This window comes from Solanum lycopersicum, chromosome 10, assembly GCF_036512215.1.
Source record: "Solanum lycopersicum chromosome 10, SLM_r2.1".
In the NCBI taxonomy this organism is placed as follows: Eukaryota; Viridiplantae; Streptophyta; class Magnoliopsida; order Solanales; family Solanaceae; genus Solanum; species Solanum lycopersicum.
In genome coordinates, this window is record NC_090809.1 from 27,140,293 (window position 1) to 27,164,677 (window position 24,385).

Consider the following 24,385-nt stretch of genomic DNA (forward strand, 5'->3'; position numbering starts at 1 on the left):
TTATATATATAAAGTGATTGATGATCAAGGACAATAATGTAATTTTATGCTAACAAAAATCTATCTATAATGATAACAAGAAAATTAAATATTTTAGAAATATATTAAGTTATTGTTATCACCATTAACTTATTTTGTTATTACTTTAATTTCTTTTCTTTTGTGAGTTATTGTGATATCTATTTTTTAATTATTCTATTTCTCTATTATATAGAAGAGTGAAATGGGAGGACGACGAAGGGTAAAAATGTAATTTCGTTCTAACAAAAATCCATTAAGAAAGATAATAAATAATTCTAGAAATCGCTTTTTATATATAAATTGAATAATGATAAAGGGCAAAAATGTAATTTCATACAAACAAAATTCTAAACAATAATGATAACAAGAAAATTTAATTTTTTAGAAACATATTAAATTTTTGTTATTACCATTAACTTATTTTGTCATTACTTTACTTTCTTTTCTTTTGTGAGTTATTGTGATATCTATTTTATTATTACTCTATTTTACTAGTATTATATTATACTTTAGTTTAATTCTTAAATTTTTTCTATTCATTATGCTTATTTAAAATGCATTCTTTTTATATAAAACTTTATCATGAGTTAATTATTTCCATCTTTATTTTGGTTCTAATTAATTTACTTGAAAATAAATTCCAATTATATAGATGAGTGAAGTGGGAGGATGTCCAAGGGTATAAATGTAATTTTATTCTAACAAAAATCTATTAAGAAAAATAATAAATAATTTTAGAAATCTCTTTCTATATATAGAGTGAATAATGATCAAGGATAAAAATGTAATTTCATACTAGCAAAAATCTAGCAATAATGATAATAAGAAAATTAAAGATTTTAGAAATGTATTAAGTTATTGTTATTACCATTAACCTATTTTGTTATTACTTTACTTTTTTTTTCTGTTATGAGTTATTGTGATTTCCATTTTATTATTAATCTATTTTACTATTACTCTATTTTACTTTAGTTTAATTCTTATTATTTTTTCTGTTCATTATGCTTATAGAAATGCCTACTTTTTATATAAAACTTTATCATGAATTATTTATTTTCATGTTTATTTTGGTTCTAATTAATATACTTGTAAATAACTAACTCTAATAAATTAATAATAAATATTAGATTGAAATTAAAGAAAAAAGATTTTAAAAGTAACTTTACAAATAAAAATGAATAGAATGATATATTTACATTAAATACGACCAAGAGTTATAATGTAATTTCATCCTAACAAATATCTCTCAAGAATAAATAATTCTAGAAACATCTTTCTATATATAAAGTGAATGATGATCAAAGGTAAAAAAAAATGTAATTTCAGTCAAATAAAAATCTATCAAGAATGATACCAAGAAATTTAAATTCTTCTAGAAACATCTTTAGTTATTATTATTAGTATTACCTCATTTTTGTTATTTCTCCATTTTTTATTAATTTGTGATTTATTATATGAAAGTAAATAAATTATGGTTACAATTAGCTCTTAATAATTATATATCAACTATAATATTAGGTGGAACCAATCAAAAATAAAATTAAAATTTATATTTATATTTAAATTTTGTGTATTAAAATATTTTTAAATTATGTGATCTTAAATATGCTAAATGAAAAAAAATTCAGAAATTTTTTTGAGATGAAATAAAAAAATAAATTCATATAAATCGAAAAGGAGGAATAATATATTAAAAATTGAAATATATATGTGTTATAATTAAAATGAGCTTTCATATATTTTTTTTAAAAAATTCTTTTGGTTTCCTTCTATTAATTTGTGCATATATATGAGTTTTAAAAATTTGAGTATTTTAATATAAAAATATAATGATTTGAAAACTTAATTCTTTGTTTAAATTTCTAATTTGGTACATAATTAAAAATTAAATAAAAAAAAGCTTAAAATCTCAATGTAAAAATTTAAGATATTTTAAGAAAAACATAGTTAAAAATCATAATAAAATTTGGTTGATTCCCTTATATTAAACGAAAAAAAGAAAATTGCATATATTTTTTGAAAATGACGTAAGAACTACAAAGTGCTACGAATCATAGTAAAATGAAAACTAAAAATATGCGAGAATCATATAAGAAATTCCGTTGACTATCCTAAAATCACTTGTATGATATAAATAAGTAACATATTATTAGAAAATTGACATAAAAGGTACATAAATTAACAATTCAAAATATTTTTTTTAAAAATACATACAACAAATTTAGTTCACTTTTTCAAATTTTATCTGTGTCACATAAATTGGAAGAAAAAAACTAACATACGTTGGGCCCGCATTAGCTCGGGCACCTAATATCTAGTATTTATATAGAAGAGCCATGGTAGGATGACCATGGCTATAAAGAGTTGTACAATGAGAAAAACCAATTGTACAACGTAAAATTGCCAAAAAGATAAATTCTATAGTTACAAACATTTTTAAAATTGTACTATTGTAAAAGCTAACTTAATTTTATTTGAAGACTAAATATAGGGTATGTAAAAAAAATATATTGAAGATTGAAAAATAAATGAGGTGCACAATATATGAATGAAGTTAATAATTGTTGAGAATTTAAAATTATAATAGATACTAATTTTTTAATGATATAAAGAGAATGGATCCACATTATTACACGTGTTTACAGGCTATTGGTGAGAGAATAAGATTTTATTTATTATTTTACTATATTTTTGTTATATAGAAGAGTGAAGTGGTAGGACGACCAAGGGTAGTGTCACGACCCAAAAATGGACGTGATGACACTCGTCTTATTCCACCAAGACAAGTCAGCCTAAAATTCAATCATTACAATAAAATGCGGAAAATTTATAAGTTACTTAAAAGTACCCCCAAAACCTGGTTGTCACGTGTACAAGCCTCTAAAGTATTATAATTGATTCAAAGAAAAACTCAAGTCTCAAATGAACTTGTTTCTAGCATAGAACAAGATCATAATTAAGGAGAAGAAAGTCTGCTGAGATGGAAACAACTACCTCACAAATCTCCAAGAAGCCTTAGAAAAGAAGAGAATGACAAGTACAATAAAAATTCAGGCTCATAACCTACAAAAATTTGTAGAAGCAAGGGGTGAGTACCAAACGACACGGTACTCAGCAAGTAAACCTCTAAACACAAGCTAAGGGGATGAAATATGGGTAATCCTACCATCCCAACCGAACCTCCACAACTACAACGTACATAAAAATCAGTCCAACCTAACAACTCACGGTACACAACGCATATAGTTCAACAACCACACTTTGTCACGACCCAAATCGGGTCGCGACTGGCACCCACATTTATCCTCCTATGTGAGCGAACCAACCAATCTAGCCCCATCATTTCAAACATAATGAACTAAATACATTGCGGAAGACTTAAAAACTCATTAACAAAATAAATCAATAACTTCTAAAACTCAAACATTTATTATTATCCCCAAAATCTGGAAGTCATCATCACAAGAACATCTATCCTCAAATTACTAATCTAAGATATCTAAGAAGCTAAAATACATAAAAAGCTAGTCCATGCCGGAACTTCAAGGCATTAAGACATGAAGAGGAAGATCCAGTCCAAGCTAGAAGCATTAGCTCACCCTGAAATCCGGTGTAATGAAGACTGGCTAGAGTTGCGGTTGAGTTGAAGACGACGGCACGTTTGCTGCACTCCACAAATAACAAGGAAACAAACATACAAGTAGGGGTCAGTACAAAACACGGGTACTGAGTAGATATCATCGGCCAACTCAAAATAGAAAACAATATGCATCAAATAATATCATAAATCAACTACAATACTCAATCTGTAGCAACAACATGTACAAGAATCTTTGATAAATAATGTCAAGTACACTCATGAGGACTCAAGCCTCCATATCATACTCATTTGGAAATTAGGTTCATTAGATTGAGTATATTAACACCTTTCAAGATTCATCACCTTTATTCTTGTGTCGGTACATGACACTCTGCTCCCTTACTACTATGTGTCGGAACGTGACACTCCGATCTCCTCGTTCTACGTGTCGGTTCGTGACACCCGATCCCCTAATTCTACGTGTCGGTTCGTGACACTCGATCCCCTAATTCTACGTGTCGGTTCGTGACACCCGATCCCCTAATTCTACGTGTCGGTTCGTGACACCCGATCCCCTAATTCTATGTGTCGGTTCGTGACACCCGAACCCCTAATTCTACGTGTCGGTTCGTGACACCCGATCCCCTAATTCTACGTGTCGGTTCGTGACACTCGATCCCCTAATTATACGTGTCGGTTCGTGACACCCGATCCCCTAATTCTACGTGTCGGTTCGTGACACCCGATCCCCTAATTCTACGTGTCGGTTCGTGACACCTGCTCCACTAATCTCATTCTATTAATTCATCCAGCCTTCTTTTATACCAAGGCATCATCAATCCCATTATTACTTTAGTTCATCAAGCCTTCTTTTATACCAAGGCATCATCATTAACAAGGGGTTTTCAAGATTTGGGATTCAATAGCTTCATCATGCGTACTTCATCACAATTATATAATCACATTCATGCAAGCATACAATTTAGCATATAGAAGACTTTACAATACAACCCAACACATATCATTCGCTATTAAGAGTTAACTACGAATAGTATAAGACCATAACCTACCTCCACCGAAGATTAGTGATCAAGCAAGCAAATTCCCCAAAGCTTTGTGTTTTCCTCTTCTCGTTCGATCCTCTCTCTCTTGATCGTACGTTTCTCCCTCTCTCTGTTCTTTTCTCTTTTTCTTATTCAAACCCTCTTTCTTTTACCCTAATTAGCATATAATTAAGTATAAAAGATGGCAATAATACCCACTAATTTACTCAAGGTTACCTCTTTTAACCCCCAAGTAATTAGACTTATTAACATTAACCCACTAACTTTATAATTAAAGCCAGAATAGTTGAAACCGCCCCTTAAATTACTTAACAGAAATCCGACCCAATCTGGGATTACGCAGCCTGTGACGAGCCGTCGTGCCTGCGACGGTCCGTCCTGCTTCTCCGTCACAGAGTTCAGAGACTCAATTCTCTGAAGAGTCTGTGACGGTCCGTCACGCCTATGACGGTCCGTCCTTCTATTCCGTTACGAAGTTCAGAGAGTCGATTTCAGTACCCATTTTTTAGAATTTCTATGTGTTTTGAAACGAGACCCCTCGATGGTCCATCATGCTCATGACGGTCCGTCGTGGGTTCCATCGTTTCAGCCTGTTTTTCCAGAAATAAAATCTGCTGCTCAAAACGACTAAACAGGTCGTTACAATAGATACCAATTTACCCATAGTTCATCCCCGAACGATCACAAAAAGGAAAACAAGGGCGAAAAGGAGTACCTGAATCTGTAAACAGGTGTGGGTATCTTTCGCGCATATCAGCCTCTTTCTCCCAAGTGGCTTCTTCGACTGGTCGATTCTTCCATTTAACTTTGATAGATGCAATCTCCCTTGATCTCAACTTGCGAATTTCTCTATCTAGAATGACAACAGAATCCTCCTCATAAGTCAAATTCTCATCAAGCAAAACTGAATCCCAACGAATGATGTAGTTTCCATCCCCATGGTATCTTTTCAACATAGACACGTGAAATACCGGATGCACTCCGGACAGCCCTGGAGGCAAGGCTAACTCATAAGCCACCTTCCCTACTCGCTTAAGTATTTCAAAGGGACCAATATACCTTGGGCTTAATTTTCCCCTTTTACCAAAACACATCACCCCTTTCATGGGTGAAACCTTCAGCAAGACTTGTTCACCCTCCATGAACTCCAAGTCTCTAACCTTTCGATCTGCATATTCCTTTTGTCTACTTTGCGCCGCTAACAACTTTTCTTGAATAGATTTAACTTTATCTAATGATTCTCTCAGAAGGTCAGTACCCCAAGGTCTAACCTCAAATGCATCAAACCAACCAAATAGAGACCTACATCTCCTCCCATACAATGCTTCAAATGGGGCCATATCAATGCTTGAGTGATAGCTATTGTTGTAGGAGAACTCTGCTAAGGGTAAGAAGCTATCCCAATGACCACCAAATTCTATCACACATGCACGAAGCATATCCTCCAACACTTGAATCGTTCGCTCAGACTGACCATCGGTCTGAGGATAGAACACAGTACTAAGGTCCAACCTAGTACCTAATTCCGCATGCCATGCTTTCCAAAACTTAGAAGTAAACTACGTACCTCTATCTGATATGATGGAGAGTGGAACCCCATGCAACCGAACAATTTCTAAGACATAGATTTTGGCTAACTTCTCTGCATTGTAAGTCACCTTGACCGGAATGAAATGAGCAGACTTAGTTAACCTATCAACAATCACCCAAATAGAGTAATACTTACCCATTGTCTTTGGAAGACCAACCACGAAGTCCATTGCAATCCTTTCCCACTTCCATTCAGGAATGGGCATTCTCTGAAGTGTTCCTCCGGGCCTCTGGTGTTCATACTTTACTTGCTGACAGTTTGGACATTTGGCAATAAAATCAACAATATCACGCTTCATTCTACTCCACCAAAAGTGTTGCTTTAGGTCACGATACATCTTGGTTGCACCAGGATGTATAGAATACCTTGAACTATGAGCCTCTGTCAGAATAGTGTTGATCAAATCATCGACGCGGGGTACATATACCCTTCCCTTGATTCTCAAAACACCTTCCTCATTGATTTGTGCTTCCTTAGCCTCTCCTCGCAATACTTTATCCCGAATTCGGCTTAGCTTCTCATCATCAAATTGTTTCCCCTTGATCTTGTCAAGAAAAGAAGATCTCGCCTCCACACTGGCCAAAAATCCTCCCTTCTCATTTACTTCTAACCTCATAAAGTCGTTAGCCAGAGTCTGAACCTCTCTAGCCAATGGGCGTCTAGAAACTTGTAAGTGGGCTAAACTGCCCATGCTCCCTGCCTTTCTACTTAAGGCGTCTGCCATAACATTAGCCTTTCCCGAATGATACAAGATAGTGATATTGTAGTCCTTCAGTAGTTCCATCCATCTCCTCTGTATCAAATTCAAATCTTTTTGAGTAAAGACATACTGTAGGCTATGATGATCTGTGTACACTTCACACTTAACCCCATATAGATAGTGTCTCCATTGCTTTAAGGCAAACACTACCGCAGCCAATTCCAAATCATGGGTCGGATAATTATGTTCGTGCACCTTTAATTGCCTTGAAGCATAAGAAATTACGTTCTTCTCTTGCATTAGTACTACACCCAAACCCGAATAGGATGCATCACAATAGACAATGAAATTCTTACCTTCCACTGGCAGGGTAAAGATTGGTGCAGTAGTCAACAAGGTCTTGAGTTTCTGAAAGCTTTCCTCAAATTCGTCCGACCATATAAATGGAATATTCTGCTTTGTCAAGTTCGTCAATTGGGAAGCAATGGAAGAGAATCCCTTGACAAATCGACGGTAATAGCTAGCTAAACCAACAAAGCTCCTTATTTCTGACACATTAGTAGGTCTTACACAATTCTTCACTGTCTATATCTTAGAAGGATCCATCATCACCCCATCCTTAGAAACCACATGCCCTAAGAAGGACACCGCATCTAGCTAAAACTCACACTTGGAGAATTTGGCATAAAGCTTTTTCTCCCTCAACATTTCCAATACAATTCTCAAGTGCTCCTCATGTTCCTTCTTGCTCTTTGAGTATACCAATATATCATCAATAAATACGATCACAAAGAGATCCAGATATGGCTTAAAAATCCCGTTCATCAAGCTCATGAAAGCATCAGGGGCATTCGTAAGACCAAAAGACATCACTACAAATTCGTAATGCCCATACCTGGTTCGAAAAGCAGTCTTTGGCACATCCGTTGCCCGTATTTTCAATTGATGATAACCGGATCTCAAGTCAATCTAAGAGGAGACACAAGCACCTTGTAACTGATCGAACAAGTCATCAATGCGAGGAATGGGATACTTGTTCTTAATAGTTACCTTGTTCAGTTGTCTAGAGTCTATGCACATTCTAAAACTCCCATCCTTCTTCTTCACAAATAACACCGGAGCACCCCAAGGAGATGCACTTGATCTAATGAAGCCTTTGCTCAACAACTCTTGAAGTTGGGCCTTTAACTCTCTTAACTCCACGGGAGCCATTCTGTAAGGGGGTATAGAAATGGGGAGAGCACCCGATTCAAGGTCAATGCAGAAGTCAATATCTCTATCCGGTGGCATACCAGGAAGGTCTGCAGGAAACACATCTAAAAACTCGCGGACTATCGAAATCGACTCAATTGGAGGTACTTGGGTAGTATCATCCCTGAGATGTGCCAAGAACGCTAAACAACCCTTACTAACCATTTTCTTAGCACGAAAAAAGGAGATGATATGAACCGGATTGGAAGTGTAGTCACCCTCCCACACTAACGGATCTGTCCCAGGCCTGGCTAACGTCACAGTTTTAGCATTACAATCCAAGATTGCAAAATTTGGAGAAAGCCAAGTCATACCCAGAATTACATCGAAGTCAACCATTTCTAAGATAACCAAGTCTACACGAGTATTGCTCCCCACAAACGTTACAAGACAAGACCTATACACCTTTTCAACTATTACAGACTCACCCACCGGAGTAGAAACACGAATAGGCATGTCAAGCAATTCTTAATGTAAATTAAGACCATTAGCAAATGAGGAGGATACATAAGAAAATGTGGATCCAGGATCAAACAATACAGAAGCCATGCAATCACAAACCAAAAGATTACCTGTGATGACAACATCACATGTCTCCGCTTCAGATCTCCCAGGGAAAGCATAACAATTGGCCCTATCACCTGTCTGCCCGTTGCCCCTACCATGTTGCGCTGCAGTAGTTCCCATTTGTCCGTCACCCCGGCCGTTTTGGTGACCACCATTACCTCGGCCACCACGTCCTCCAGAATAGCGGCCTCTACCATGACCACCTCTACCTCTAGCTATTGGGGGTCTATAACTCTTTTTTGGACAATTCCTACTAATATGTCCAGTCTCCCCACATCCATAACACTCCCTGGAGTCAAGCACAAGTCTCTCAGAGAAGTGTTGACCGGTCTGAGGTGGACCCCCAACTACAGTCTGTAGTGAAGACTGCATTGGTAGGACTGAGTAACCTCCTGAACCCTGTCCTCTAGGGTAAGAGCCATTAAACTCACCTCCCTTTCGAAAACTTTTTGATGTCGATGCCATGGTGAAGTCATTTGGCTTCACTCCTTCCACCTCTATCACGAAATCTACCACTTCTTGAAAGGATTTTGCCGTAGCCGCTACCTGTAAGGCTGAAATCCACAATTCTGACCTCAACCCCTTCACAAAATGGCGAATCCGCTCTTGTGGACTGAAACAAAGTTGGGTGGCATACCTGGATAATGCACGAAACTTAGCCTTATATGCTGTAATCGACATCCTACCTTGCTCTAGGCTCAAGAACTCATCTCTTTTCCTATCCCTCAAAGTCCGGGGGATATACTTCTCCATAAACAAGCTAGAGAATGATGCCCAAGTCATAGGTGGTGCCTTTGTTAGTTGACACTCAACATGTGACCGCCACCACATTTTGGCGGTCCCTCGAAACTGATAAGTCACAAACTCAACACCAAACCGTTCTACTATACCCATCTTGTGTAGTAGCTCATGACAATCAACCTGAAAATCATAGGCATCCTCAGATTCAGCACCTTTGAAGACTGGAGGTTTCAATTTCAAGAACTTACTGAAAAGTTCATGCTGATCATTGCCCTGTAGTCAGACGAGGAAACGTGCCTATTTCCAATGAGGCATCCATGCGGGGAGCCACAGTAGCTGCATGTTGTACCTCCGGAACCTGAGGTGCTGGTGCAGAAAACACTGGAGGTGTCTGGCCTTGATCCGATAACCCGCTAAGATAAGCAAGAACCTGATTGATCATCTCTGGGGTAGGTTGGGGTGGCGATTCCTCATTCTGCACTTGTTCATTCTCCCCATCCTCCCCTTCTCTTACTACTTCCTCAGTCGGTGGAGGAGTCACCGCCCTAGTGCCAGATGGGCCAGGCGTTCGTCCTCTTCCTCTAGAGGACGTCCTCCCGCGACCTCTACCGCAACCTCTTGCCACTGTTCCTCTTTGAGCTACAGTCTCAGTGGCTGGTCACATGCATCTTGTCTTGCCGGTGTTGATGTTGGCGCGGTTTTTGCTCTAGTTCTAACCATCTGTGAAATAGAGTGAAGATGGTTAGATACCAATTTGTATCACCTAGATACCAATTGGACCCAAGTAATAGCACGAAAGAAAGAAAGAAAGAAAGAAAGAATGTAATTTTCCTAAAGTCTTATAGCCTCTCAAAGAAAAGTAAAGGCGTCCCCCTACCGTTCCTTAAGACTCTACTAGACTCGTTCTTGTGTGATGACACCAACGAACCTAATGCGCTGATACCAAGTTTGTCACGACCCAAATTGAGCCGCGACTAGCACCCACACTTACCCTCCTATGTGAGCGAACCAATCAATACAAAACCCAACATTTCGAATATAATAACACAATATATTGCGGAAGACTTAAACTCATTAATGAAAATCAATTAAATAACTTCTAAAAACTCGACAACTATAATTATCCCTAAAATCTGGAAGTCATCATCACAAGAACATCTATCCTCAAATTACTAATCTAAGAGTATCTAAGAAGCTAAAATACAAAAAAAGCTAGTCCATGCCGGAACTTCAAGGCATCAAGACATGAAAAGGAAGATCCAGTCCAAGCTAGAAGCATTAGCTCACCCTGAAATCCGGAGTAATGAAGACTGGCTAGAGTTGCGGTAGAGTTGAAGACGACGGTATGTTTGCTGCACTCTACATATAACAAAGAAAGAAACATACAAGTATGGGTCAGTACAAAACACGGGTACTGAGTAGATATCATCGGCCAACTCAAAATAGAAAACATTATATATCAAGTAATAATATAAAATCAACTACATTACTCAATATGTAGCAACAACAAGTACTATAATCGTTAATAAGTACCGCCAAGTTCACACATGAGGACTCAAGCCTCAATACCATAATCATTTGGGAATTAGGTTCATTAGATTGAGTATATTAACATCTTTCAAGATTCATCACCTTTATTCTTGTGTCGGTACGTGACACTCCGCTCCCCTACTACTATGTGTCGGAACGTGACACTTCGATCCCCTAGTTATACGTGTCGGTTTGTGACACCCGATCCCCTAATTCTATGTGTCGATTCGTGACACCCAGTCCCCTAATTCTATGTGTCGATTTGTGACACCCGATCCCCTAATTCTACGTGTCGGTTTGTGACACCTGATCCCCTAATTCTACGTGTCGGTTCGTGACATTCGATCCACTAATCTCATTCTATTATTTCATCAAGCCTTCTTTTATACCAAGGCATCATCAATCTCATTACTTTAGTTCATCAAGCTTTCTTTTATACCAAGGCATCATCAATCTCATTACTTTAGTTCATCAAGCCTTCTTTTATTCCAAGGCATCATCAATAACAAGGGATTTTCAAGATTTGAGATTCAATAACTTCATCATGCTTATTTCATCACAATTATATAATCACATTCATGCAAGCATACAATTAAGCATATAGAAGACTTTACAATACAACCCAACCCATATCATTCGCTATTAAGAGTTAACTACGAATAGTATAAAAACCATAACCTACCTCCACCGAAGATTCGTGATCAAGCAAGCAATTTTCCCAAAGCTTTGTTATCCTCTTCGTTCCTCTCTCTCTTGATCGATTCTCCCTCTCTTGTTCTTTCTATTTTTCTTATTCAAAACCCTTTTTCTTTTACCCTAATTAGCATATAATTAAGTATAAAAGATGATAAATCAACCCATTAATTAATTCAAGGTTATCTCCTTTAACCCTCAAGAAATTGGATTATTAATATTCACCTACTAAATTTATAATTATAGCAGGAATAGTCCAAAACGCCCCCTTAAAACATTTAAAGAAATCCGACTCATCCTAGGATTACGCAGTCTGTGACGGGCCGTCGTGCCTGCGATGGTCCGTCCTGCTGCTTCCGTCACAGAGTTCAGAGACTAGATTTTACTGAAGGATCTATGACGGCCCGTCACGCATGTGACGGTCCGTCGTGCCATTCCGTCACGAAGTTCAGAGAGTCGATTTCAGTACCCAAATTTCAGAATTCTAAGTGTTTTGGAACGAGACCCCCACGACGGTCCGTCGTGCCCATGACAGTTCGTCGTGGGATCCGTCGACTTAGCCAGTTTTTCCAGAAATAAAATCTGCTGCTCAAAACGACTAAAGAGGTCGTTACAATATATCTAAAAAGAAATAATTAAGTGTAATAAATTAATAATATATATTAGATTAGAATTAAATGATAAATAAAATTAGTTGTGATATTAAAAATATAATATTTTAAAAAATGTTAAAAAGTAACTTTACAAATAACATGAATCGGATGGTATATTTGTATTTAAAGTAAACTAAAAATGTTTACAAGATTATAAATGAGTTCTTCATTAAAATATATAATCAAAATTTTACTTTTATTTGATTTCAAACATATTAACCTGAAGAGTGAACTAACATAAAGTTTGATTTAAATTTAAAGTTGATGGGATCAAAATTTGATATTTTTCTTTTATATGAAAATATGAAGTTGTAGACAATCAAGGATAATATGGTCATTTCATATACAATTCATTTTAAAATTTTATAAATTCTATTTTAAAATTTGTCAGAATATTTTTTCAAGTGGCTAAATTTCCTACATAAGTTACATGATGATGCTAGAAACTATAAATTATAAGATTTTTCTAGAACTAAGTCCATGACTCAAGTAAATAGACACTAAAACATTCTTCATTTCATTCACTCGTCAATTCTCTCCCCTCTCATGTCATATACCAATAAATTTGTCACCTTTTATTTGTAATTTGCATCCTAAATAATATATGTTTCAGTATATATATATCTTATTAGGAAGATAAAAAATGCAGTTTTTTTTTCAACATTAAAAACTTCATTTTTAATTAATTCCCTGCATGATGACTCTACTTTTGTAAAATAATTATAAGACAAAAGTAAAATTTACTATTTCTTAGTGTGAACATATCATTTTTGAGACTTGTCCAAATAACAAATTTTGAACAAAATTCAATTGATCAATATATTTCAAACATTCTTGTAAATATGATAATGAACCAGTTGACATGTTAAATCAATATCAATTAAAATTGCAATTCTCAAAAGGCCTAATTCATAAGGAATGTATTTAGTGAGCAAGCTTTTCAAGAATAAAAATTTTCAAAAATTTCAGAGCATGTTATGACCTTTCCTTTTGTTCTCTTTAGACTTTTAAATTTCACGGCGTCGCTTTTGTTTTTGGATTGTAAAATTAATTTTTGAAGTATCTAACTTATTTGATGTCTTTTTTATGTATAATTGCAAAACGTATCTGTCATTATCTAATTAATTGAGAAACATATATTTATTTCTTACTATTTATTTTATCATCAGTTAGAATCATTTAGAGCAAGTTATATGAATTATTATTTTAACTATCTTATGTTAAATTATTGCATTAGATATGATATTAACTTTTGTTAATATTTTTAAATTCTCACTATTTGATATAAAACATTCATTCATCAAGTATATAAATTATTTTTAGAATTTTTTTTTCTTATTATACTAAATTGTTCTCCTAATTTTAATGAATATGAGGACAAACTGTAAGGTCATAATTTTTTTTATCGTTTTATCATTTTGAAAAGAATGAGATGATTCATTCTATTTTTTATCAAGTAGGTCATTGTTTATGTTTGTTAAAAACCTATCAAACAAATTTATAAGTGTACTCAAAATTAATCTACAGATGGATCATTACTAAAATTTTTAATATATTGAGATTCATAATTTTCCCCTATTTTCTTGCATGATTTTCAAATAAAATAGAAAAAGAATATCATTAAATTAATTATTTTATTCGAATATATATGTTTGACATTATGTAAAATAATCACGAGAACATCTGATATTTTATTATTATTACATTTATTTGAAAATGTCAAAAATACTTTTTATATTTGAATTTTTGAGAAAAAATTAAATTTTTGAGATATCCTTAGATTGTAGAAACAACTTTTGGCCTTTATAAACTTTGTGCCCTTCTTGACCCCTCTCTAAAGGAGTATAACTTCAAGAGTTGAAGTCTTGACTATTGGTATAGTACTCATAAGTAGTTTTTTCTTACTATTCCTTGATTTGATCGAATACGTTGTCTTTCTTTCTTTCTCACACATATGTTCTCCATAGTAATTTATTAAATGTGGCTATGGATTTTTATTTGTTTAGCTCTTTATATTCTGAAATGTTTAATCTCTTTTTTTCTTTTTTTGGAATAGGAAGCAACTCCTTGAAAAGTACAAAACAGTGAAAATTTTGGCCATGGACAAAATTTTTCATATTTTTATATGATTTATGTGTTCATGGTGCAAACTTCGAAGTACCAACACTGGTAGAAAAGTGATACTTGTGTTAATAAATTAGAATAGGATGGTGGATAGTGTAATGAGCCAATGACACACGCTTGGATTTGATTTTACATGTGTTTTGATGTATTCATCCTCATGCAACATATTACTATTCATGGAAATATGAGAAACTGAAGAAATACTACCTTTTACAAAAAGAAATATGACACCTAGCTTATATATTCGACTATTATCAAGGTGGAAGGTTGATGAGATATTGATATTATGAGATTGGTATATGGACTGCAAGACTCAATGGGTAATTGTATGGAATCTAAAGCTCGATAAGGTGTATGTTCTGTGACGACCTTGGTTCCACCACATTATTCTATTATTTATCATGTCATTGTATCACGTGAGTCAGCTTTATTGTATTGTGTAACTTTCTTATATGTTAATTTAAGTATTATTATTTTTTCATCAAAAACGAAGAAGGCAGAGGATGGCCCATGGTGCTACATACCCTTATGTGTTTACTTTATTTGCACTATTATTATATAAATATGTGGCATCAATGCCGAAATAGGATTTCTGCATTCAGGTCTAAATATTTCATAGTTTGTTTCTTAAGTCTGATTAGTTGTTTATACTCAGTCGATTTAGCTTACTGAGTACATGTGATTATGCTCACCCATACTTGTGTTATTCATTTTATACAGATCCTATTTAGGGTGATCTTTGTAGTGGTTGATCGGATCAGGTGAGTTCTCTTCTTTCATAGTTGTGGTGTAATCCTGCTTTTTGGATTACCATTAGTCTCAATCTATCGTCTACGATCTTTAATCTTCTTTCAAAGACTTGAGATGTATTTTAGAGTCTAGAAAAGTATTAGTTGCTCTTTATACTTATACCACCATATTTTGAAATTTTCTTTATTATTTTCTTATCGGACGTGGATTAACTTTTCCCTTGGAAGTCTTTTATGTATAATTATTTATTTCATCTTACACGCCATTTTGGGGCTTTTATAGGGTATGGAATCATGACCTCAACTTTCGGATCATGACAAATTAGTATCAAAGCCAAGGTCACTAGTCCCATAAGTTAAAGAAAAGGGTGTTTAGAAAAATCTAGCAAATCGGTATATAGATATATGTACTTATCTTCGACAGGCTATAAGATACATATGGGAGAAATTCATTTTCTTTGATTTCTTTCGTGTGAATTATTCATATCAAATGTTGAATGACTCAAATATAATCTCTCTGTGAATATGGCGAGGACTAGAGCCAATATCTAATACAACGAGGTCATACTTGCTGCCTGAGCCTAGTTCATCAGTGAGGTAGAGGATGCAATGAAGTTAAGGGTGGTGGCCAATCAAGACGGGTATCACCTTCTCAAGGATGAGATAGGGAAGCATCACTTGATCCTGTATATTAGCATGATGATGTTATTGATTAGTAGATTGAGAAGAGAGGACCAACTTAACCTCTTTTGGTTCTCGAAAATGCTTCAATGTGTCAAGATTCGACTGTTAAGTTATTGGCTATAATGGATTGTGACTCTGTTTCTTGTATCCGTCCAGGGTATTGCAGGTTTTCTTATTACAATTGGTGAGACACTGCTAGTTTAGCAGCCTAGAGTGGGATGTTAGACTCCTAGTGTAACGTTTCGGAAAATTTCATGTCTATTGAAGAGCTCAATAGGTATTTAAGAATGTGTATTGGGGATACATACGCATTCCAATGCCCGATATTGAGAAATATTGGGCATAGTATAGGAAATTGGCTAAGGGGTATTAGCCAATTTCTATATAATACCAAAATAAGCAAAAATATTGGGCATATTAGAAAATATTGACTTAAAGGGTGTTAGCCATTTTTTTTAAGTATTAATGAGCTTGTTTAAGAAATGTACCTGCAATGAAGACCCCAAGCTAATAAAAATGACGTCTCAACAAAACATATGAAGTACTAGGCATCCAAGTGTCAAGCCTAGCATCATTCCACATGACCATTTAAAATGATCATGTAAATTAAGCAGTGCCCAAGGACATAGTGAGGGTCCTTGGGAAAATAAGTAAATATTTCAAATAGGACATCAAGAAGAGTTAGTTAGGAAATTACAACCAACCCTTGTGCAAGCACATGGTCAAAGCATGTGGGAATCGGCCATAGGTGGGAACCAGCCTAACCGAATTCGGTTAGGATAGTTAAGGGGCAGCATGTGCGGACGGTCCCTCCATGTGGGGCCTAACTACGTAACCAACTCTAGGATCTAAATACCTGTCCTAACTAGATAACTAACCTAGGACTAAACTAAATGGACCCACTAGTGCTCCCGACAACCTAGGACTAAACCGGGTTGACACTAACCTAGTACTAGTTAAAGAGACAACTTAGTACCTAACCTAGGATTGTCCGAAGAGTTAGTTATGGTCCTAACAACTTAGGGTTACTTTAGTAATTTCCCTAGGTTACCTTATTTATTAATTTAGCAACTTAATTAATTAATTTAAAAGTGACAAAATCGAAACTACAAAGGAAATTTCCAGATTTCGGTTAAGACAAAAAAGGGACAACCTAGTACCTAACCAAGGATGGTCCTAAAAGAGTTGGGTTCCAATAACTTAGGGGTACTTTATTAATTACCCTATACCCCTAAATTAATTCAATTAAGGATTTAATTAATTAATATAAAGTCAAAATGTTGAACGTAACCATAGTCAACACCAAATTCCAGATTTTGGTAATTGATTAATTAGTTTATTAAATTAACTTATTAAAACTTAGTTGAATGATTCAATATCAATTCCTAAGACTTAGAATTAATTTGAATCACTAAGAGTTCCACAAAACGTAAAATAGTAAACAACAAAGTAAAAATGGAAAACTTGCATAAGACATTCTTAGACGATTTCAAGAGTTCTTCAAGTTTTCGTTCAAGGTGGTCTTTGTAGATTAAGTTCTACTTAAGGTATGGGTTTCTCTCTTGGAATTCTTTCTTCAAGAGTAATTTCCTTCTGACGATTCATGATATCTTGAAAACTATGGCTGTTGCCATCGTTCTCGTCGAACTTCCTGTTCGTTCGAATGTCGACTTGCTGTTATTCTGACGTTATGAAGATGTTATATTCATCAAATATTAATATGATGTTGTCCAATATGTTTAAAAACGTTATCCCTAAAGTCATGAACTAAGATTTGTTAAAAGGACCTCCATGAAATCACATATTGAGTGTATTATGCCAATAAATTGGCTAACAGTATATTGTCCCAAAAGGATGCATGCAAATGGCTATAAATTTATGTTAAATGATTAAAGTATTGGATAATGGTTCATACATATTAAATTTAAATATGAACACACGTAAAATTGGCTTATGCCAATAAAAATGATTATGTAGTTAAATATCCAAGTATTTAGGCCAAGACTAATCATATGCCAATCTTGTGTAGTTAGAGTAAAGAAATGACATAATGCTTAGTTTTGTGTTCAAGAAAGATGAAATTGTTATGAGTTTAGGGGCGGACACAGTAAGCAAGACGCGGGTGCTCGAGCACCCATTGATTTCCGAATTTTTTTTGTATATATATATAAAAAATATGATACATATGTTATTATAATTTAAATGGGCACCCATAGAACAAAAGCAGCAGTGGGTGAGTTGGTTTAAAATTTTGCAATAATAGGCGCGTGAAGCCACTGGCGAGGGTTCAAATCCTGCCAGTAGCATTTCTTTTTTTTAAAAAAAAATTCCAGTGAATTTTACACCTGTTTTTTTTTATAAAAAAATCTTTTTTCTAACTAAGGACTTATTTAACTCTTCTTTTTTAAAAAAAAAAATTAATTCCAACGAATTTGATGACTTTTTTTATTCTTTCTTTTTCTAATTAAGGGCTTATTTAACACCCAATTTTATACTTGTTTTGACTTTTCCTATTCTTAATTAGCTTAGGTAGCATAATTTTTCTTTCTTTTTTATTTCCAACTTTTCCTATGCTTTAAAACCTTTTGCACTGCCCACTTTTATGGGATTATTGCTCTTAGCAAACTACGAAGTCATTCATTCTTCTTGTTGTTGTTGTTTCAAAGAGAAAACCGTCAGCGTAACTGCCCAACAACAAACTTCAACCTATTTTCTTTTCAAAATCAGAATACAAAAGTAAGGTAATAAAATTTGATGATTGATTAAAGCTAGTTAATGAAAAAAAAAAGAGTTTGGGAAATTATGTTTTAAGATTTACATTGCTTATGGATGGTACTCTTAAGTCTTTATTCTTAAAATAGATTCCACATAATATTTTTGTTACTTGATAAATAGGTTTAGACTTTAGATTAAAAATATATTTTTTGAATACTTTTGAAATAAATATTTTTCTTACCAATTACTTGATTCAAAAATTAAATTTTAGAATGTATACGTATTTGGTGATCATTAACTCATATATTGCTAATTATTGCTTGTGGTGTTGAAAAAATCAAATAGATATATTAATTGTTTATTGTTGTTTGGGTTATCGATAGAAAATTATAGATTTTAATAAAAAATATTTAAATTATGTAAATTAATTATGTGATAATATTGTTTTTTTTGTAGGAATTTATCTTTATAAATTGAGAAGGATAAGTATGTCACAAGATCGAAAATTGGGTATCCATGTTCTAGCTCTACCAATCCATCTACTACTTCAACCATAGCTTCGAAAATTCAAAAGAAAATATTTATTTCAGATGTTGATTTAGAATCTCTTGAAGCTGGTCCGGGAATTAGAAGCTCATTGCAGAGTATAATCCTAATATACGTGATGATATTAGGAGATATTATTAAAGAGTTTGAGTTAGTATACATTTACCGTTTGTGATTGCTAACAAGTTTATGTTAAAGGAAGTGAGCACCCACAACCTTTAAATCCTGGATCCGTCACTGTATGAGTTGTTTATGAAGTTTAGTCTACTGTTATAAGATGTTCATTGAATGGTAGTTATAAGTTAATTGAATGTAAAAAGGTTGTCTTACGACAAATGAAGGTTGGGATTACCACAACATGTGAAAGTTTGGCTTATGCCAATAAATTGACCAATTAAATTGGCTACTAACATACTCCCCAAATTGTCTCAAAAAAATGGCTTACAATGTTATCTTCAAAACATATGAAAGTTTGGCTATTGATAATATCATAGTTTGATTTATGCCCATAAATTGGTCAATAACATTATTCCCAAAATATGTAATAGAATTGCCAATATTAAGTCAAACCAATCCTATATGGCCAATATGAATTTTGATGTTTTTTGTGAGGCCAAATATATATTAAAGATTGACTTGATAAGATGTAACTCAATGAACTCATAATATAGGTGTGCCAATGATTGGGACAAGTCCCAACATACACTATCCACACGAACTTGTCAACATAATAGCATTAAGGTTGGCTTGTTAACATGATGAGATTACTATATATGTACATGGAATTAATTGGCTTGGCTAATGATATTCTTATGACCAGTGTTTAGTGAAAGTTTGGTTTATGCCAATAATTTGGCTTTATAATGTTATTTCAAAGATATGATGAAAGATTGGCTAATGACTAAGTTAAACCAAATTAAGCATATGACCAATGTAACTTTGAATTCATAACCAAGGGTATGCCAATCATTGGGACAAGTCCCAACATGCCCTAACCAAATGAACTATGAACATAAGTATTTCATTGAATGAAGTTCTTATCGTCCATAAATGATGATATGAAGCTACCAAATGAACGTAAGCAAGTAAACTGAGTATTAGCATAATTAAAAGTGTCTAAGTTAAGAAAGTGACCAGAATGAGGTGTTAAAGGAAGTGAGACAAATCTCACTTATACCTAAGATACTATGTTAATCTACTCACGAAAAAGGGTGTTAGAACGTGTTAGACAAGTCTCATAAACACCAAAGATGTTATGTAAGGATAAATTCACATTTCATCAATGTAAAGAAAGGGATGACAAGTCATCGATAAAGTAAGTAGACCTCAATCTAGAAGCAAGCTTCCATAATGTTTGAGTCAACTCTAAAAAATAAGAAGATAAAAAAAAATGGGCAAAACACCGATAGATATGAACTTGTGCTTACACGTGTAAGTCTCATGAGAAGAGGCTCCACCATGGTGTATAAGAGTCTCTGAATATCCTAGTCTTTGAACTATGTCTACCCAACATGGTAACTAGCCTGTGGATTCCACCTAAGAGAGCTAGGTATGTTTCGGTGTCACCTTGGCCAGTGAGATCACCTCTTTTCGGTGTGGGGAAGACACCTGATAGTTCCTCTCCAGTACCTTTTTTGGCACCTCCGAGATTTTAAGCGCCGCACATTTTTTCTTGTGATACCATGTCAGTTTCTGAGCAGAAGAGCTTTTAGAGACTCGTAAGATTGGAGCCTCCTAGGTTTGATAGTTTAATTGAGTAAAAGTCCTATGACTTATTGACTGAGTTCTAGGATGGGTTGTTCAACCTGGGTATCTTAAAGGCTCATGGTCCAAGGAGTGGCCATGGAGTGTTAGAAATCTCGTGACAATATACAAAATTTATGTAAGTAAAAATGGGTATAACTGAGTTGTTAGCAAATCTATCCTACCTGGGAATCAAGCAATAGTTGTTGAAGAACTTTGAACACAATATTCCGAATCTACAGGGCAAATCCAGATGCACGTGATCGGAGTTTCACTGGTGTTGACCTTTCTTGCACTAAATCACTCCCCTCTATTTTCCTCAAGCTTAAATTAGCCTAGCAAGATTTTTGGGATAGCCAAAACCTATTTTACCACTGTTTTTGAAGTTTGAACCCCACTATAATGGTTGACTAGCCGCCATAGCGGAAATATTTCCGCTATGACGGGATGACGTCATTCCATATTTTAAATTTTACAATTTTATTATGTCACCCCTATTTCAAATTGGTGACATATTCCAAAAGATTTTGAGACTCCGCACAAGGTGCCTTATAAATAATGAGGGATCAGATCATTATAAAATACAACCTAGGGATTAGAGTTTCTATAACAAGATTCATAGGAAAAATGAATCACATGATGATTTACTATAACGTGATTACATTTATCTTGTAATCATTTGTGGATGTTGAATCTATGAAATCTTAATTAAAGTTTGTATCTCGCATAAGTAGTGATTGGAATCATAGAATCACCCTTGATGGATTTCACTTTTGTGAGTATTAAAGTCGGTCATTTTTATTAGAATTCGTCTTGTTTTAAAAAATACTCATGAAAATCGGGATAACCAAGCAGTTAATGTGCTAACTAATAAAGTTTATGTGAACAAAATGGTTATTTTTATATTTAAAAAAATGATACATTGCTCACAATAAACAACATAGTTTAATAAGTTTGAAACCACTATCAATTCTGGGGTAAGGATTATTGTTCTACTAAGTGAAGATTCAACGTAGAACACATCTTCATGATTCATAAGAGTCTCCTTTCGATTAAATTGATGAACTTTCTTATTTTAATATTAAACTGAATGGTGAAATGATGATGTTTATGTTTATTTTAATAATAAAACTATAATATTAAAGTGATTTACATCTTATCAAGTTAGAGACTGTTTGAATTGACTTAAAAGTTGATAAAACCTACTTTTAAGTTTTTTTTTTAAACTTTTGGAAGTATTTGACAAAGTTAAATTGACTTAAAAAGTTAAAAGCCAAAAATAGGAATCTTCCTACTTTTTATTTTCATGTTCAAAGTTATTTGAGTTTGACATTTTATTTTTTGACTTAAAAACTATTTTTTTTCGTCAATCCAAACGAGCTATTAGTGGTATAAAGCGAAGAAAATGATAGCCTTATTCTTTATAACTCATCTAATCAGCATGAAATCTTCTCTAAATCATATCCTAGCAATTATTACCCCACTACACCTCAAGTAAGTATGCACTTTCGTGACATTACTGGATAGAAGAAATATTACACCCATATAAACGATGGTTTCTTCTTTGTGTTGTAATTAGTAAAGAATACGAGAAGCATTATATTGTGAGGTTAGTAACAGGGAAAGAGAGGTGAGACAAATTCTAAATTTCCGACTTATTAACTGTAAAAGAGAGGGTAATTTTATGTTGAAGGAATGTACTCTTCTTAATTGGTTGAGCATTAGATCGTACTCTTCAACGAGTATGGGGTTATTTGCATCACAAGACGTAGTTAATTGGTTGGTGTATTATGAAAGGGAAAAGTCAAGAGTTAAACAACTAAATGATGAAGATAATACCACATGGAATTTGTATTTCACTATAGAAAGTGAGATAACAGTACCTCAACCTAATAATTTATTTATTCATTTTTATTTTTTTGAACTATAATTTATGATGTATTTGCCAAGACTCATAATTAGCTAAACAACCGGGTGTATCATTTTAAATGTAGTGAAATAAAATAAGTAAGATAATAACACAGCAATTTCATTTACATTTTTCATAGAAATAAGATAAATCCAAAGCATATTAAAGAAATACTAATGCAGTATAAAAGAGTTCCATCTCCAAATAAACGCATATACAAGGTAGTGAAACTTACAAATAAAGAAATGATGTGTGTATCAACCTAAAAGAGGAAACCATCGTTCGCGAAAATCAGACTGATATGAAATCATGAAAAGGAGAAGCACAAGGAGCAATCCAACTCCCCATGGAGTGTCACCAAAAGATTCTTGATCAGGGAAGGAATTAAAGAAGAGAGATTTATCCAAGTGTAAAACTAGAAGTAGTAGTAAAGGAGATAACATGAGAAAAAGCTTCATCTGATCCATAATGCCTTCAAATATTGACTCATAGTTGATGTACCATGTAATACTTACAAATGTCAAAAGAACAAGAAAGAAGAAACACAAGTGTATGTGTATTGATGGAGGTTGTGAAGAGTAGTTATCAGCCATTTTTCTTGAATGATCACTTGTTAGGTTTATTGAGAAAACTATGGTTTTTCTTTGTATATATATATATATATAATAGAAGAGTTAGATACTTTATCTATGGATTTAATGAATGACTTAATAATGAAGATATAGTTGACACACATGTTTTATATGACATAATATACGTATAACGTCACATAAAACGTGACATTTTAAGTAAGGTATCATATAAAATAAATATATTTATTTATTTAATTTTATATAAATTTAAATATTTATTTATCTATGTCTAAAATTAAAAATTATAATTATTAACTAATATCAGCATTAAGGACAATATTAACGTATTATGCCACCTATGACTTAATAAATGACTTAATAATGAAGAATGGAGTTGAAGAAAGGGAAAAGGACAGTTTTAAAGTTAGCTTTTGGATGAATTATAGGATTCTTTCTTTTTTATACGATCCACAAATATGCATGCAATTGGCCGGTGACTTTTTTATACTGTCGACCACGAAATTGCTGACACATCTCACCAGCCTCAAAGGGGACCTCCTATTATTTTACTTTTTCATGTTAGAATTTTGTTTTATTATCTTATCATATTTAAATTTTATCATTAAATATAATTATCTTTCATATTTGGTAAGTTTGTCCTTAAAAGAAAAATTTTAAAACTCTATAAATTAATAACATTTGTTCTCATATTAAATAAATAATAGCATACGAAATCAAAATGTAGTCGATAAAAAAGTTTTGTTTAGGAGAGATTGTCTTTCAACATTTTAATATTTTTTATAGTAATTTTTATACGTAAGTTAACTGATCAAATCATATAATAATATTATATTTTTAATTTAACTTTATTTGTTATTTGATTTATCATTCACATAATTTGCGAATTATAAATTTTGGTATAATGCCTTGATTCTTTTGTACCTAACAAAAT

General features: G+C 33.6%; 1 protein-coding gene across 2 annotated transcripts; it reads right to left on the reverse strand.

Moving 5' to 3' along the window:
• Positions 1-3,431: 3,431 nt before the first annotated feature.
• Positions 3,432-23,552, reverse strand: LOC138339051 (uncharacterized). Of its 2 annotated transcripts, XM_069290359.1 has the most exons (4): positions 23,097-23,299; positions 10,803-10,874; positions 8,780-10,235; positions 3,432-3,685 (listed from the first exon to the last, which is right to left on the reverse strand). In XM_069290359.1, exons 3-4 carry the CDS (start codon positions 9,666-9,668, stop codon positions 3,648-3,650), a joined length of 927 nt encoding a protein of 308 aa, XP_069146460.1. In that variant the 5' UTR covers positions 9,669-10,235; positions 10,803-10,874; positions 23,097-23,299; the 3' UTR covers positions 3,432-3,647. The 2 variants fall into 2 exon arrangements, 1 of the variants encoding a protein (XP_069146460.1); XR_011212077.1 differs by lacking the exons at positions 8,780-10,235; positions 10,803-10,874 and having other exon boundaries at positions 23,097-23,552.
• Positions 23,553-24,385: the final 833 nt, after the last annotated feature.

Excerpts from the sequence above, each read along its gene's own strand:
- LOC138339051 (XM_069290359.1), bottom strand. The coding sequence starts at position 9,668 with ATGGGTATAGTAGAACGGTTTGGTGTTGAGTTTGTGACTTATCAGTTT. Across the intron at positions 3,686-8,779 it reads ATGTGATGTTGTCATCACAG|CAAACGTGCCGTCGTCTTCA; the intron begins GTAATCTTTTGG and ends TGTGGAGTGCAG.